Below are 18,531 nucleotides of genomic sequence, written 5' to 3'. Positions count from 1 at the left end.
AGTCTCTTATCACATCCATATCACCAGTTTGCTGCATTGTTTCTGCAGGAACAATGTATTCTACTGGGCCAACAGTAGGTTGGTCTCTGGATCACTGTTGACATTGATATGCTGCAATACTAAATGGGACCGATAGCATGGGGGAGGGCAAAAGAGTGATGCCAATATCTTGGTCCATTGCCTCCTGCATCACAATGTTGGAGGCCTGGCTGGTCCAGTGATTACAAGGCATTGCTTGAGCCCACATCCAGGACTGGGTGCCAGGAGAGCCCATGGAGTTGGGCAGGACTCTGTCTCCATTGTCACCCATATCCCTGCAGGGTCACAGAGCTAGAGTCAGCCTAGCTAGCAAGCAGAGTACCAAAGTAGATTGGCAAAACAATGAAACACCACATATAAGCCCAAATCATTATGAACCAAGTCCATGATACCAAAAGAGAATAAACAAGAATATCCATTACGCTGGTACTATTGTGGTGCATGACGATAGTTCTGTAGACAAGCAGCAAGTCATAGCGAGGTGAGCCACACGGGACTTTAATGCTGCTTACCAGTAGCAGTACATCGCTATCACAGATTCACTAGCAGCTTGTGTGGATGCAAACTGAAGGTGCCGATTTGGGTACAGCTTAAGTCAAGTTAATATCGGGATTGTGTGATACTAAATAACGTTAACAAAATTGACAATTTAAACTTTGTTGTGAGTGATGTCTGTTAGCAATGTCAATATCACTGGCTGCCTAAACTAATAGTAAGCATGTTTCCTTTTAGCAGACACACAAAAAATTTCTCAAGTGGCTGGTATGACTTGTCCACATAATGAAAAGCTCTTCCCTGGGAACATGTGTTTGCTGAGGGTAGAGAGTGGCAAGAAAACTGTGTTGTATAGGCAGCATAAGAAATTCTAGCTTTACAGCTTCTGAAATAAATTGCTGTCTGGAATAGAACAAGCTGAAGATTCATAATCTACAGACTAAGTGAGCATTGTGATTTGACAGACTGCATTAGCCTAGCATTCGGGTAACTGTCAAACGGCTTCCTCTGGAGCTAGAGCTGATTTTGTTTACTCTCAGAGGTATCCATTGTTAGTATTAGGCCCATTTTAGGGTGAATATTTAAGAAAGCCTGAGCTGCAGAATAACTGTAAAAATTATCCTATATTAAGAAGTTATATACAGAGAAAAAATTGAGTACAGTTCCATCAACTCAGTTTGATTGTGCTCTCTTTGAATTTACCCTTAAAACATAATTGGCCTCTTTCCTACAGAGGGAAATCATTCAATATCAGTTCCCATTAGTTTCTCTGTATTCTCCTCGGCTCAGCAGTGGTTCCGTAAGAACTGCTGTCCACATTAAACCATTCAATTACTGACAGTATTACTACAGCAACAGATGTTACTTTTTCTGTGCTGAAAACTGTGTGCCATACAAACTGCCCATTTCCCAGGATATCAAAAATATTGCTAAAACCTTAACAGATTGACATCAGCTGCCCTTCTTATTTGGAAGCATAATCTGTACCTTACCCACAGATACACCACACACCTGCCATTGAGATACAAAGGAGTGCCCCACTTCAGTACACAATACCATTCAGGAAAACTGGACTACATTCTTTAACTGCTTCTGATTGTACCCTGAAATGAGGAACTTCCTCCCCAACCCTCCTAAAATGATGTTCTACCCCACATCCAGCTGGCATAACACCTCTATCCATCCTTATTTCATACCTGCTCCTCCTTACATGCAACATCTTTTGCTGTTTACATAAGCACCACTATTAATCAGCTGCCCCTTCCTTTCAAGATGGTATAACATTTCTTCGATACTGAATTAGTTGCTTAATTTAATGTGGTATACTTCACTATTCCCCCCATGAACCATGGACCTTGCCGTTGGTGGGGAGGCTTGCGTGCCTCAGCGATACAGATGGCCGTACCGTAGGTGCAACCACAACGGAGGGGTATCTGTTGAGAGGCCAGACAAACATGTGGTTCCTGAAGAGGGGCAGCAGCCTTTTCAGTAGTTGCAGGGGCAACAGTCTGGATGATTGACTGATCTGGCCTTGTAACATTAACCAAAACAGCCTTGCTGTGCTGGTACTGCGAACGGCTGAAAGCAAGGGGAAACTACAGCCGTAATTTTTCCCGATGACATGCAGCTTTACTGTATGATTAAATGATGATGGCGTCCTCTTGGGTAAAATATTCCGGAGGTAAAATAGTCCCCCATTCGGATCTCCGGGCGGGGACTACTCGAGAGGACGTCGTTATCAGGAGAAAGAAAACTGGCGTTCTACGGATCGGAGCATGGAATGTCAGATCCCTTAATCGGGCAGGTAGGTTAGAAAATTTAAAAAGGGAAATGGATAGGTTAAAGTTAGATATAGTGGGAATTAGTGAAGTTCGGTGGCAGGAGGAACAAGACTTTTGGTCAGGTGATTACAGGTTTATAAATACAAAATCAAATAGGGGTGATGCAGGAGTAGGTTTAATAATGAATAAAAAAAATAGGAGTGCGGGTTAGCTACTACAAACAACATAGTGAATGCATTATTGTGGCCAAGATAGACACAAAGCCCATGCCTACTACAATAGTACAAGTTTATATGCCAACTAGCTCTGCAGATGATGAAGAAATTGATGAAATGTATGACGAGATAAAAGAAATTATTCAGGTAGTAAAGGGAGACGAAAATTTAATAGTCATGGGCGACTGGAATTCGTCAGTAGGAAAAGGGAGAGAAGGAAACATAGTAGGTGAATATGGATTGGGCGGAAGAAATGAAAGAGGAAGCCGCCTTGTAGAATTTTGCACAGAGCATAACTTAATCATAGCTAACACTTGGTTCAAGAATCATAAAAGAAGGTTGTATACCTGGAAGAATCCTGGAGATACTAAAAGGTATCAGATAGATTATATAATGGTAAGACAGAGATTTAGGAACCAGGTTTTAAATTGTAAGACATTTCCAGGGGCAGATGTGGATTCTGACCACAATCTATTGGTTATGACCTGCAGATTGAAACTGAAGAAACTGCAAAAAGGTGGGAATTTAATGAGATGGGACCTGGATAAACTGAAAGAACCAGAGGTTGTACAGAGTTGCAGGGAGAGCATAAGGGAACAATTGATAGGAATGGGGGAAAGAAATACAGTAGAAGAAGAATGGGTAGCTCTGAGGGATGAAGTAGTGAAGGCAGCAGAGGATCAAGTAGGTAAAAAGACAAGGGCTAATAGAAATCCTTGGGTAACAGAAGAAATATTGAATTTAATTGACGAAAGGAGAAAATATAAAAATGCAGTAAATGAAGCAGGCAAAAAGGAATACAAACGTCTCAAAAATGAGATCGACAGGAAGTGCAAAATGGCTAAGCAGGGATGGCTAGAGGACAAATGTAAGGATGTAGAGGCTTGTCTCACTAGGGGTAAGATAGATACTGCCTACAGGAAAATTAAAGAGACCTTTGGAGAGAAGAGAACCACTTGTATAAATATCAAGAGCTAAGATGGCAACCCAGTTCTAAGCAAAGAAGGGAAGGCAGAAAGGTGGAAGGAGTATATAGAGGGTTTATACAAGGGCGATGTACTTGAGGACAATATTATGGAAATGGAAGAGGATGTAGATGAAGATGCAATGGGAGATAAGATACTGCGTGAAGAGTTTGACAGAGCACTGAAAGACCTGAGTCGAAACAAGGCCCCGGGAGTAGATAACATTCCATTAGATCTACTGATGGCCTTGGGAGAGCCAGTCCTGACAAAACTCTACCATCTGGTGAGCAAGATGTATGAGACAGGCGAAATACCCACAGACTTCAAGAAGAATATAATAATTCCAATCCCAAAGAAAGCAGGTGTTGACAGATGTGAAAATTACCGAACTATCAGTTTAATAAGTCACAGCTGCAAAATACTAACGCGAATTCTTTACAGACGAATGGAAAAACTGGTAGAAGCGGACCTTGGGGAAGATCAGTTTGGATTCCGTAGAAATGTTGGAACACGTGAGGCAATACTAACCTTACGACTTATCTTAGAAGAAAGATTAAGGAAAGGCAAACCTACGTTTCTAGCATTTGTAGACGTATAGAAAGCTTTTGACATCGTTAACTGGAATACTCTCTTTCAAATTCTGAAGGTGGCAGGGGTAAAATACAGGGAGCGAAAGGCTATTTACAATTTGTACAGAAACCAGATGGCAGTTATAAGAGTCGAGGGGCATGAAAGGGAAGCAGTGGTTGGGAAAGGAGTGAGACAGGGTTGTAGCCTCTCCCCGATGTTATTCAATCTGTATATTGAGCAAGCAGTAAAGGAAACAAAAGAAAAATTCGGAGTAGGTATTAAAATTCATGGAGAAGAAGTACAAACTTTGAGGTTCGCCGATGACATTGTAATTCTGTCAGAGACAGCAAAGGACTTGGAAGAGCAGTTGAACGGAATGGACAGTGTCTTGAAAGGAGGATATAAGATGAACATCAACAAAAGCAAAACGAGGATAATGGAATGTAGTCAAATTAAATCGGGTGATGCTGAGGGGATTAGATTAGGAAATGAGACACTTAAAGTAGTAAAGGAGTTTTGCTATTTAGGGAGTAAAATAACTGATGATGGTCGAAGTAGAGAGGATATAAAATGTAGACTAGCAATGGCAAGGAAAGCGTTTCTGAAGAAGAGAAATTTGTTAACATCGAGTATATATTTAAGTGTCAGGAAGTCGTTTCTGAAAGTATTTGTATGGAGTGTAGCCATGTATGGAAGTGAAACATGGACGATAACTAGTTTGGACAAGAAGAGAATAGAAGCTTTCGAAATGTGGTGCTACAGAAGAATGCTGAAGATAATGTGGGTAGATCACGTAACTTATGAGGAGGTATTGAATAGGATTGGGGAGAAGAGAAGTTTGTGGCACAACTTGACTAGAAGAAGGGATCGGTTGGTAGGACATGTTTTGAAGCATCAAGTGATCACAAATTTAGCATTGGAGGGCAGCGTGGAGGGTAAAAATCGTAGAGGGAGACCAAGAGATGAATACACTAAGCAGATTCAGAAGGATGTAGGTTGCAGTAGGTACTGGGAGATGAAGAAGCTTGCACAGGATAGAGTAGCATGGAGAGCTGCATCAAACCAGTCTCAGGGCTGAAGACCACAACAACAACAACAACAACAACAACAACAACTTCACTATTTGTCTATGAATTCACATAATCTACGTTTTTGGACTCGTGTGTGAGTCAGGTCCTTCCCTCCTCCCACATCCTATCAGCAACTTGTTCTTTGTCTCATTCTTCGGGGGAGGACCTTGCCTAGTCGCTTGTGCCTCACTTCCAGCATGAGGGGCGGCTCCCCATATGAACCATGGATCTTACTGAGGTAGGTAATGATGCAGATGGCCGTACCATACATGCAACCACTACAGAGGGTTATATGTGAAGTGGCCAGGCAAACATGTGGTTCCTGAAGAGGTGCAGTAGCCTTTACAGTGGTATCAGGGACAACAATCTGAATGACTGACTGATATGGCCTTGTTATGTTAGCTAGCGTGGCCTTATTGTACTGGTATTATGAATGGCTGAAAGCAAGGGGGAACTACAGTTATGATATTTCCTGACTGCATGCAGCTCTTGTGTATGGTTAAACGATGACGGCACCATCTTAAGTAAAATATTCTGGAGGTAAGATATTCCCCCATTTGGATCTCCAACAGTGTTACTCAGGAGGATCATCATAAAAAAAAAAAAAAACCTGGCATTTTGCAGGTCGAAGGTGAAATGTTAGAAGTGTTGATAGGATTAGAGAAATTAAAAACTGAGGTGGATAGGTTGAAGTTAGAATGAATGGGAATTAGTGAAGTGCAATGGTAGGATTAACGTGACTTCGGGTCAGGTGAGTGCAGAGTTACAAATACAAAGTAAAATATGGGTAATGCAGGGGTAGGTCTAATAATGAATAAGAAAATTGGAGTGTGGGTAAGCTATTATGAACTGCCTGGTAAACACCTTATTGTAGTCGAGATAGACTTGCGCCATAAGATGTGGGGATTCGGGCTCCACTTAGTAGGTGAGGGGTCCATTACACAGAGGAGGTTGCTAAGCCAATAGCAGTGGCTATGTGGAATGGGCTGACATTTATTAGGCTAGAGGGTTCCAGGAAAGTACAAACAGAGCTACAGTACCAAAGGGTACAGGGCAAACACAGGATGAGGGTGGACTTAGCAACAGTTGGCATTACAGTTGTAAGTTGTTGTAGCTGTGTTGGGAAAGAATCAGACCTCCAAGCACTAATAGGAAGCACTGAAACTCAAATCATTATAGGTACTGAAAGCTGCTTAAAACTGTAGATAAGTTCAGATGAAATTTGGTGATCAGGAAGGACAGATTAAATACAGTGTGTTTCTTTGCTGTTGGAAGAGGTTTATCTTGTAGTGAAATAGAAGTAGATAGTTCATGTGAGTTAGTATGAACAGAGTTTATACTTGACAACTGGAATAAATTAGGTTAAAATGAAACTTAAATCTCATTTTGAATAGGCACCTCACCCATACAGTTGTAGTTGGTGATGACTTCAGTCTCCCCTTAATGTAAATATGTCTTTACAGTCAGTGGTACGCACAAAACTTCACCTGAAGTTGTACTAAATGCTTTCTCTGAAAATTATTTTGAACAGTTAGTTTAGGAGACCGCTTGAAGTGCAAATTATTGCAAAAAATACTTGAACTCTTAGCGAAAAATATTCCTGAGCAAATTCAGAGAACTGTGATGGATGCAGGGAATAGTAGCCACAAGGTTGTTGTAGCAGGACTGAGTGCTGTAACATCCAAATTCACCAGAAATTAATGCAAAATATATCTATTTAAAAAAGCAGATAAAAATTCTAAGAGAGAGTCTCCATGCCTTCCAATTTAACTATGTAAGCACAGACCAGATGTAGCTTAAATTCAAAGAAATAATATTGATGGCTATTGAGAGATTTATACCAAATAAATTAATAAGAGATTAAACATATTCGTAGTACACAAAACAGGTCAGAATACTGTTGCAGAAGCAATTTTTTTTGGTGGCGGTGGGGGGGCGGGGCGGGGGGGGGGGGGGGGTGCTCAACATTTATTGCTAACTTCAATGTGAGATGCTTTCAATAGCTCCCACAGTTGAACTCTGTCTCAGAATCTGGCAGCAAATTCACAGAGATTTTGATCATATTTAAAGTAGACCAGCAGCAAGACACAATCAATACCTTCACAGTGCAATTATTCTGATGTTACTAATGACTGTAATACTAGAGCAGAATTACTAAACATGGTTTTCTGAAATTCCTTCACTGAGGATGCAGAGTAAATATTGCAGAATTTGATTGAAGAATAGCTGCCAACATTAGTAATTTAGAAGTAGATATCCCCAGTGCTGTGAAATAATTTAAATTGCTTAATAAAAACAAGTCTTCTGGACCAGACAATAAACCAATTAGGTTTCTTTCAGAGGATGCTGATACAATAGGTGTATACTTAATCATATACAACCACCTGCTTGATGAAAGATCAGTCCCTGAAGAGTGGAAGGTTGCACAGATCACCCCAGTACTCAGGAATGGAAATCAGAGTAAGATGCTGAATTGCAGATCCATATCGCTAATGTTGATTTGTAGTACGATTTTGGAACATATACTGTGTTCAAACATTACGATTTACTGTGAAGAAAATTATTTATTGACAAATACATAATGTGTATTCAGAAAATATTGTTCTTGTGAAACACAACTAACTCTTTATTCTCATGAAGTAATGAGTGCTATTGATTGCAAATTTCAAATTGATTCCATATTTTTAGGTTTCCAGAAGGCTTTTGACACCATTCCTCACAAACAACTTCTTATCAAACTGTGTGTGTGTGGAGTGTCATCTCAGGTGTGTGACTGGATTCATGATTTCCTCTCAGAAAGGTTACAGTGGTTAGTAATTGATGGAAAGTTATCAAATAAAACAAAAGTGATATTTGGCATTCCCCATGGAAGTGTTATAGGCCCTCTGCTGTTTCTAACCCATGAGGGCAAATCAGGAAGTCTTTGCCCCCTCCCCCTTTTTTTTAGCCTAATTACTGGCGTTAACGTGAAGTCAACATATCCATTCCCAGCAGGGTCTTTCTTGGACTGGCCTGACGTTATCTCCTGATAAATCTACCACACAGTGCTGCTCTAAGTTGTTGAAAATGGTGGTTGGACATCTCATGTCCACAGATTAGGAGCAACAAAATGTGATGTGTTTTCTACGAAGTCAAGGACAAATGCCGATTGAAGTCTACAGGGGAATGCAGCCTGTGTATGGTGAAGGTGTCTCGTGTTGGGAAATATGAGGTGGTGATGGTGTGAATTTGCAAAAAGTTGTGAAGACCTGGATCACTACGAGTATTTGGGGAGTCTGTGTTCTTCACTGAGTGAGAGCAGATTGGCACGTGTACTTCATGGACGTTTCCTGGGAGCCTGGCATTTCGTACGGGAGTGTGTACGATATTGTTCATGGGTGCTTAGGGTAATGGGAATGTTGGAGCTGCCTAAGTAGTTTCATGACACGATGAAAGGTAAGTGAACGATTGCTACACTGAATCACCTACAACAGTATGCTGAGGGGGGTGACAAGTTTCCTGGACCACACTGATACCAGCAATGAAAAGTGGATACAGCATTTCATGCCAGAATCAAAGCAACAAAGGATGATGTGGAAACATCTGGGTTCACCTGTGACAATAAAATTCCATTTGGTGCCATCTGTTTGAAAAATGATGTTAACAGTACTCTGTGATGACCGTGGATTACTCCTGCTGGATTTCATGCCACTAGGTACAGCCGTCAATGCCGACTAGGTACAGCTGTCAGTGCCAACAGTTGTTGGTGCACACTGTCTGGTTATGCTCCACCACAATCTGAAACTGCATGTGGCACTCAGAACTGCCAACAGGCTCCAGTCATTTCCCTGGGAGAGTCTTGACCACCCACAGTGTTGTGCACACCTCTCTCCTAGTGATTTCCAGGTTTTTGTCTGCTGAAGAAGTTCCTGACAGGACAGCAATCATGTGCAATGCTGAAGCCAAGACAGCAGTCTGACAGTGGTTCCCAGTCAGCCAGATCTCAAATTTAATTGTGCGTGAGACAAACATCTGAACCACTGCAGGGACTATGTGGAGTTAGCTATTTTGCCAAATAAGAAGTAGGTGCGAAGACTTTCTGATTCACCCTTGTATATAAACAATTTAGGACACAGTCTGAGCAGCCATATTAGATTGTTACCAGATGATGCTGTTATTTATCATGTAGTAAAGTATCAGAAGATCACTAAAAGGAAACTGTTAAATTTTGGTTACGTTATAAATAACACAAATCTAAAGGCTATCAATTCAGCCAAACAGTGGGGGATTACAATTACAAACAACTTAACATCATATAGGTCATTTTGTGGGTAAAGCTAACCAGAGGCCATGTTTTAGTGCCAGAACACTGTCAATATTCTGTCAATATTCTTGGAACCCATCTTTTAAACCTTTTTCAGCTTCAACTTTCTCAATATACTGAACACACTCACTTCTCCTATTCCTACTCAGGTTGACAATTCATTCACTGCTATGCATTTGTCAGCCAAAATGAGACTGTAATTATGCTGTCCATGGTCAGGAGCCTGTGCAGTGCTCAGTCTGCTACTGCATGAGAGATCCCAAGTATTGGTGTGCCCACTTTTACCAGATAATTTGGTTGCCGAATGACTGAGCAGCTTTACATTTGCAATGCAAGTACTATCAACCTCAACTGGAACTGACATGAACACACAAAAAGTAGCACATACAAGCTACTTTGAATCCATTATTATGTACGGTATTGTTTTTTTGGGATAACTCGACAAACATAGTGCAGATACTAAAAATACAGAAAAAAAGTCATTCGAAATATGTGCACTGCAAATCACAAAGAACCATGTCGACCATTATTTAGAAAACTTAAAATATTAACTGTGCCATCCTTATACATATATGAGATTATTATATTTTTATACACCAGACATGAATTATTTGACAGAAACAATTTGGCCCATTCACACGATACTAGAAACAAAGAAAATTTTATACTCCCACCCACTGCCTCAGACTGTATGCCTAGGGACCTCAATACATGGGAATGAAATCTGTAATAAATTAAAAGGGAACAAGTTGATGCAGATGAATTTAGGTTCACTTAAAAGGAAGCTATATGAGGTACTGACACTGAAGTGTTATTACTCAGTGGATGAATTCACGCAGGACAAACTGGAAATTTGAGCTGGATACAATGTGTTATAATTCCAAGAAATATCCTTATGGTGTTGTTATTTATTGTAGTGCTATTATTTATTAATGTAAAAATCATTGTAACTGTATTATAAATTTTTGACATGTCTCCTGTATGCAAACCAAATGGATTGCAAATGTACATCATGAGATGAATAAAACACAATTCACTAAATGGACTCTGATCAACATCATTACCTCCATACACCTTCTTCAGTCACTTGTGAATGTTTATCACTTCCTCGTTCTCACAGTACATGAACTCTGTAACAGCATGTTGCTTTAGATGAACATTAAGTGCAGCAGCAATCCTGACTAAGGGCTATGACAGCACAACTTGTGGAAATAGGTTGAATTACATTTGAATGCAAATGGGAAGAATCTTTCTATAACCTTCATGGGTGGCAAAAAGAAGAAGAAGAAGAAGAAGAAGATTGTGTATTTCTTTTGGAATGACCTCGTGGACTGGAGGAGTTTACAATACTGGTGGTAATGGAGTTTCAACTCGTCTCCCTAGCTTGTATTCTGAATTAACTAGAGCTCTCTCTTCTTAGTCCAAAATACTTTCATCCCTGAAATTGTCCTTTATGTTTGTTCCTGTTCTGTTTTACTATTGTTTGTTTTAGGGAAAAAGCAAATGATGTAGGATTATATTTATGAAAGAAAGAAATATTCCATTTCCATTGTTTGCTTCATAAATTTCTTCCTGTCACTAAACACTGTGATCAAGTCATTGATATTACGTTTCTTGGGAGGCCTGTGCCTAACTGTATAGTATGTTTTATTGTTAGCATTTAACCATCGTTGTCAGATAAGCCATTGACTACTGATGTTACAGTTAAATTGGAGCAGGTTGTTGTCTCCATTTCTCACAAAGTAGTATCTATGAAAGGCAATCACAATGTGGGGTATTGGACTTAGGATGACTATGACACATCTGAAAAGTGCTATTCCCATGTATCTGCAAGTCATATGACATTTGTAACATTTGTGGATCTGTTGAATACAATATGTATATTCATATCTCTTCAGATAGTGTACAAGAGAAAAAAAAAAATCTCCCTGAACAGGCCGTGAAAGCCCAACAGTACCGATCGGCCGCCCTGTCATCCTCAGCCCACAGGCCTCATTGGATGTGGATATGGAGGGCCATGTGGTCAGCACATCGCTCTCCCAGCCATATGTCAGATTCCAAGAATGGAGCTGCTGCTTCTCAATCAAGTAGCTCCTCAGTTTGCCTCACAAGGGCTGAGTCCACCCCACTTGCCAACACCGCTTGGCAGACCGGATGGTCACCCATTGAAGTGCTAGCCCAGCCCGACAGCGCTTAACTGCGGTGATCTGACTGAAACCAGTGTTACCACTGCAGCAAGGCCATTGGCTACAACAGAAAAGGGGTCATCATAAAGCCATTGTCTCACATGAATGAAGTTTTTATTTGCATTTTAAGCAGCTTGCATGTTGTATATAATCATAATTTTCCATGTTACCTTTACTTTGTGTTGCAGTTGGCCAGAAGATGATGTTACCAGTGGTGCATACTGGACTACATACTGTTCTATTATTTCCCACACATTTTAAACCAAGGACAGATCTGTCAATTATACAGGCCTGGATGTTCGACAAAAATTTTGAAGAATGCATTAGGATAACGCAAGAAGTGTGTCTGTGAGCAGTGTTCTGCTAGAAGACAACTTATATCTGATGTGTGATGAACAGCAGTAGACTAGACAAGATGATGTTTTTGATATATGCCTCACTGTTCAATGTTCTCCAAACAAATACCAGAACTTTAATATCATGGCAAGCTATGATTCTCCTCATTAAAATGCCTGGTGCAGGACTTAGCTGTTACTGGCTGATACACTCTGGCAGTTGCCACATTCACAAACAACTATCACTGACATCAGTTCATAGTCTGTTTTCATTATAAGGCACAACAATGTCCCGTTGCTTACTTCACTGCATCCTATGAGATGGACTGAATGGTGAGAAGTTGAGGGAGGTAGTCTAATGGACAGAACCATTGCCTTTAGTACAATTTCAAACAAATGGGTTCCGAAGCTCCTAGCTGATGCAGCCTTGCTCCTGATTTGTGCTGTGGTCACTGTCATGTCAGTAATGGTTGATCATCAGGCAATGCAGTAGTGCTGTCAGTTAGAAACGGAATGACACTGTGCAACTCCCATAGACTATCAGCACATACACTGATAATACACAGCACATACATTACTGAAATTTAGTTAACTGGACAACATGGTGCTTGTTAATGCTCCCTGGGATGTTTTCAGTATTTACTAATCTATCATGGTGCTCAAAACAAATGACCATTTTTTTCAGCAAGTCAGATACACTGAACTGTTTTAACAGTTTGTACATGGTCATTTTCAGTCTAGAATATGGCACTTTGAATCATTTCCTTGTTGCCCTCTACTGGTTCCTCTTGGAAGTATAGGTTTCCTTTGTCATATCTTGATCTTCACTATGCAGGGTTAAATCTGACTTCGGCACAGAAAGGGGTAAATTATGCTGCCACAAAAGTCTTTGGTCACCTACCAAACAGCATCAAAAGCCTGACAGATAACCAACTAACATTTAAAAATAAGTTAAAAGAATTTCTAGATGACAACTCCTTCTACTCATTGGCTGAATTTTTAGATATAAATTAAGGGGGGGGGGGGGGGGCAAAAAAAAAAAAAAAACAACTTAAACATTAGTGTCATGCAATATTTTGTGTAATGTAATATCTTGTACAGACATCTTTTATTAACCGACACGTTCCACATCATTACGAAGTGTCGTATTCATGATCTATGGAACAAGTATTAATCTAATCTAATCTGTTGAAATGTCATCTACTGTATCATGGTATCAATATTTGATTCCTGAGATATGTGCTGATAGGGCCATGTTGCACTGTGGAAGGTTAAGTCAAAATAAGCTGTTGGGGACTTTGAAGTAAGGTGTTAGCTCTTATGTTCAACATAATTTTGACTCTGATGGCAGAAGTTTCAACACTGAACATTATTAACAGTGTTTACACTTGAAAACCTAGTTTCTTTCCATTACTGCACACTTAATAATTGCATAAACCCACCAGTGTATTTTTCAGTATTATATCAAAGAGTTTGAGTATGATATGGCTTGATGTTGTATGACTGACAGAGACCAGAGGTAATCAGGCCCAGTTCTCACTGCTCATTGCAGAGACATAATGTTACTCTGAGGTGCTGGTAGCTGGCCTACTCCTTGCTGGTACCCCTCCCTCATTCCTCCCTGCAGCATATCCTTCCATAATGATAAACCTTGTTTCATTTCCACACCGCATTTGTCCAGTGCCAGGGGCCAGCATCAGGTGACTCCCTGATACTCCCTCCACACCCCTGACTCATGAAACTGCAGTGACAGTGGTGTGGACCGAGCAGTTTTTCTTTCTCTACTTTGCCCCTCCCTGTAGCACACCATAGAGCTGGCTCGGGTGAGGCCGCTGGATGGAGCAGTTCATGCATACCCCGTTCTCCCACATCTCAGTGAACCCTGCTGTCTCTCTCCCCTCCTCGCTCTCCTGTGTGCTTGTCTACACAATGTTGGGACCAGCCAGCTTGGGCTCATAGCCAGAGCCGTACCGAGGCACAGACAGAGATACGTTACTCTGTGACCAAAGGTGATTGTGCACCCCTGGCAGAATTGTCAAAGCTGTGCCCCTGAGAAAAACTATTTTTCTGCAATTTTTCTACACAGATGTAGGAAATTTTTAATTAATGAAAATGCAATGCTACTGAAAAAATTTTTCTTAAATGGGCTATATAGATGAACAATATTGTACACAATTGTAGTAAATAAATTGAAAATTGTACAGACTTTCTAAAAGAACTGAAAGTAAAACAAAATTTCTGTGTTATTGTATGTAGCAGCTACTGGACCTTGATTTTATCACTATGTAGAATAAAGAACAGATTTTTATCTGCTACTATAAAGTTTTAACAGTTTATGAATCATTATTAGGAAATAAAAGAAAAAGGGACATAATTAAGTGTTGAGAACACATTCCTTCCAAAAAACTGTATTCTTGTTATAATTTTACTTTCCATTTCCTTGCTTTGATCACAGAATCACAGAAAACTCATTAATAATGTCACTGAAGTCGAACTTTGCAGCTGTGTCATATTCCATTGACAAGATAGCTGAATTTGGCAGTCTGCTTTACCTGTAATCGACCATAAGTAGTTTTTCTTTTAATTTTTATAATTTTTTTATAATTTCCTCTCACGTTCCTCTCGCAAATAAAGTGAGGGAACAATGACTGTCTAAAAGTTTCCATATGAGCCCTAATTTCTTGCATCTTATCTTCATGGTACTTATGTGAAATGTAGATTGGTGGCAGTAGAACCATTCTGCAGTTGGCCTTGCATTGGGTAAAGAGAACTGTCTTTCTTCTAGGAATTCGCATTTGGGTTCACAAAGCATCTCCATAACACTTGTTTGCTGATCAAATGTACTGGTAACAAATCTAGCAGCCCACCTCTGAATTGCTTTGATGTCTTCTTTTAACCTGTCTTGGTGGGAATTGTACAGTACTCAAGAATGGGACGGACTAACAGTCCCATCTCCTTTATATATGAGGTACTCCCTGCATGCAGTTTGTTTTTCCTCAGTACATTGGTATCTACCAGCAGGGCAATGCAGTGTACGTGTGTGATTTGAGAAGTACCAAGATGAGTTTATTGTACTCCCCTGGCCATCAAACTCCCCAGATATAAACCCAATCGAGAATCTGTGGGGCCACCTCAGTCGTGCTGTTTGTGCCATAAAACCTCAGCCGAGAAACCTAGCACAGTTGTCCGAGTCACTGTAGTCAGCACGGCTCCACATCCCTCTAGGTACCTTCCAGAGCCTCACTGACGGCCTTCGTGCGTGGTTCACAGCAGTCTGTGCTCCAAGTGGTGCTTTTTTGGGCTTCTGACAGGTGGTCGCAGTAATGTGACTGGACAGTGTAATCTTAGCAGTGTCTGTGACACCTTCAAGGCCAGTGAGATGTTTACATCATTTGCACAGAAGGAGCTTTTAATTTAATTTGAGTCTCTAATATGAGAATCTGTTGCAAATATTACGTGCTGTTAATATTAATGAGAAAAATTTGTGCTTCTTTTAACTTTTGTCTTTCATAAAAAAAAATACAGCATCATGTTCAAGTAAACAGACTTTAAAAATAATTCTTCTTTTTTTTTTTCAGCATGAACAGAAACTGGTGGCTAACATTTATTGCAGTTTTAGCCTTAACGACATGGACGCGATTTTACAAAGTTACAGAGCCAGATCATGTTTGGTAAGCTCTTATTTACATTTATCAGTGTAATTGCTTGCATGTTAGGCTATTGGTGTCTCTATCTGTACGCATGTGGACCTGTCATCACAGATATTAACAATGAATATATTGAATGATATACAGCCAAGCCTGTGAGACATCATTGTTTGTAATGCCTGATAATATCATTTAGGTTATTGATTGAACTGTTGTGTCGTGGTCTTCAGTCTAAAGATTGGTTTGTGGCAAAAGTCCACACTCAGCTATCCTCTGCAAGCCTCTTCATCTCCGAATAACTATTTCAACCTAAATCCATTTGAACTTGCTTACTGTATTCAGGCTTTGGTCTCTCTCTACAATTTTTACCACATACTTTCTTGCTTATCATGCTGACATTTATTTGATGCCTCAGGTACCTCCTATCAACTGATTCCACCTTTTACCTGAGTTGTGCCACAACTTTCTTTTTTCACCAATATGATCCAGTATCTCCTCATTAGTTATTTAATCTATTCATATAATATTCAGCATTTTTCCCTAGTACCTCTATTACATTATCACTTCTACACAGGGCTACACTCAATATAAATTCCTTTGTACATTGAAATTTTGTATTGAAAATAAATTGCTTAAAAAACATCACCTGCATTTCTGTAATCATGTGTGGACATGCATTCAAGGGCAGCAGGGAATGAAGGAATAAGCCTTTGGAAAATAAAAACAAAATAACTTTGCTGTGAAACAAAACAGTAACCAAAATATAGGCAGTCTGTACAGAAGAACATTTCTTTACATTTATATGAAGTCTGCTGCTTCATAACATTCAATACCGCGTTGCTCCAATCCATACATTGTAATGTGTTTGAAACCTCCTTGGCACATTATTCCCAATGTGGTCAAACTTGTCCCACTCTTAACAACAACTCTCCTGTGGTCATTCACTGTGAGGAGGGTCCCTGCAATAATATACTGCAAGTTTCAATTGGTCCCTAGCATGCTCAAATGGGTTCATATCAGATATATCAGTGGCCATGCTATTTAATTGATCCCTACCTCCTGGAAGAGGTTTAGATTAGATTAGATTAGATTTACTTTCATTCCAATTGATCCGTAGTGAGGAGGTCCTCCAGGATGTGGAACATGTCAGAAAAACAACAATACATGACAAATATTTACAATTAAAACAAATAAGCTAATGTACCATTCCACAGGTCCCAAGTGGAATGATCGTCATTTTTTAATGAACACTAAGAGTAATTTTACAAATACTAATGCACTGAATTTAAAATAAAAAAGTTTTTTATTTATTTATAAGGTAATACAACTACTGTAATACTTATTTACAATGAACACATTACAGCACTGAAATGGTGCAGAAGTTAGATTATACTAACACACACACACACACACACACACACACACACACACACACACACACACACACACAAATTTTCAATGAACACATTACTGCACTGAAATTGTGCAGAAGTTATGTTGTACTTATATACAAATCAGTTGGTTTTACTAAGAAATTCATCAATGGAGTAGAAGGAGTTGGCCACCAATAAATTGTTCACTAGGTGGGCCTGGTGTACTCCTGTAGGATCATCTTGAAAGATGAATCTGTCAGAGAAATGTTGGCTTTATGCCTGGACAATAAGACGTAGTTTCCTCATGAGAGCTGTCAGACATCCATATATGACATGTGGCCAATACATGACTGGCCCACCAATCTGCTGGACTACACATCTTAAATGGCATTGGTCACTTGCCTCCTCCACATATGGTGGTCATCAAATGTCAGACAAATATTGTGCTTTTTGCGAAGAGAACTTGATGCCGATGCCATTGATTCTATTCCATTCCACATGTTCCCTTGACTACCTTCTTCACACATCAAAGTGGTGTGTGGTTTTTACCGTTGTCCATATGATTGTCAAGTGACCAAATTGTATGTGTGGAGGTAGTCGTGTACTGTATGGCCTAACACAACCCTACCTATTGGCTCTAAAAAGGCAGCCCACAGTTCTATGGCATTCACCTTGGGCTGCCTAAAACCATAACTTCTGTGCAGCATTAATCAGCTGGTGTTGTTGACTGTGGGTGATTGCTAATGAGACAGACCTTCAATGTTTCATGCGTTGCAGTAATTATGGAATGTCTGAATGACATCTTTGTGGGGTTCACTAATGTGGCAGGCAACTTCCTGAGCTGACAGCCCTTCTTGCCATAAAGTGACTGTGCATGCGTGGGCTGGGCTTGGAATAACATTTTGATGCTTGTTGATAGACTGACCAGTGTACAGAATCCACATTGTCTCATTCATGACTGGAGACACAGTGTGCTCCACTGATCTGCACTCTTTCCTTCACTAAACAGTGGCTGTGTGTAGTGATCTTTTTAATTCTGAAGAGCACTGATATGAGGCTCCTGGTCAAAAAACTCAAGACTGTCCAAGAGATGAGGAAGATGAAAAACATTTTTAGAAGCTCTTTAGAGTAGTTATCTTATTCAGACACCTAAAAACTTATCTAATATCAGCCACATTGGTGAACCCTGAGATATCAAATATCAGGCCACCCATCATTTCTTCATCCATATTTCTGTGCTCCATCTGTTGATAGACTGCTAAACACTTGGGAAAACATAGCTATGCCTTCATATAGTGTCTCTTAATCTCTATGTCTGTATGTGCATTTCCCTTTTTTTCGTTTTTAGAGGCCTTCATCTACTTGTTGAAAGTAAAGTTACCAATAAACCAACTAATCCTGTTGAAAATTATATGCTTGATGAGAGGTCTCTATTAGCCTGTAAAATAGCGTTCATTTTTCTTTACCAACTTCAGACACCTTTGCGTCCATCTTCATAATGTACACAATTTCTTAGCGGTATACTGTGCGATGCAAATAGACTAATTGTGCT

The 18,531-nt window shown here is 39.9% G+C and overlaps 1 protein-coding gene across 2 annotated transcripts in view; it reads left to right on the top strand.

Moving 5' to 3' along the window:
- LOC126259276 (protein O-mannosyl-transferase 2) overlaps nt 1–18,531 on the top strand; it is a 196,944-nt gene that overhangs the window by 15,879 nt on the left and 162,534 nt on the right. For both annotated transcript variants that reach the window (XM_049955918.1, XM_049955917.1), the window contains exon 2: nt 15,538–15,630. In XM_049955918.1, the coding sequence (XP_049811875.1) occupies nt 15,539–15,630 (92 nt within the window). In that variant the 5' untranslated portion in view covers nt 15,538. The remainder of the gene's footprint in view (nt 1–15,537; nt 15,631–18,531) is intronic.

The sequence above is a fragment of the Schistocerca nitens genome, chromosome 5 (assembly GCF_023898315.1).
Source record: "Schistocerca nitens isolate TAMUIC-IGC-003100 chromosome 5, iqSchNite1.1, whole genome shotgun sequence".
Lineage (NCBI taxonomy): Eukaryota > Metazoa > Arthropoda > Insecta > Orthoptera > Acrididae > Schistocerca > Schistocerca nitens.
This window is presented reverse-complemented; position numbering and strand designations above follow the sequence as displayed.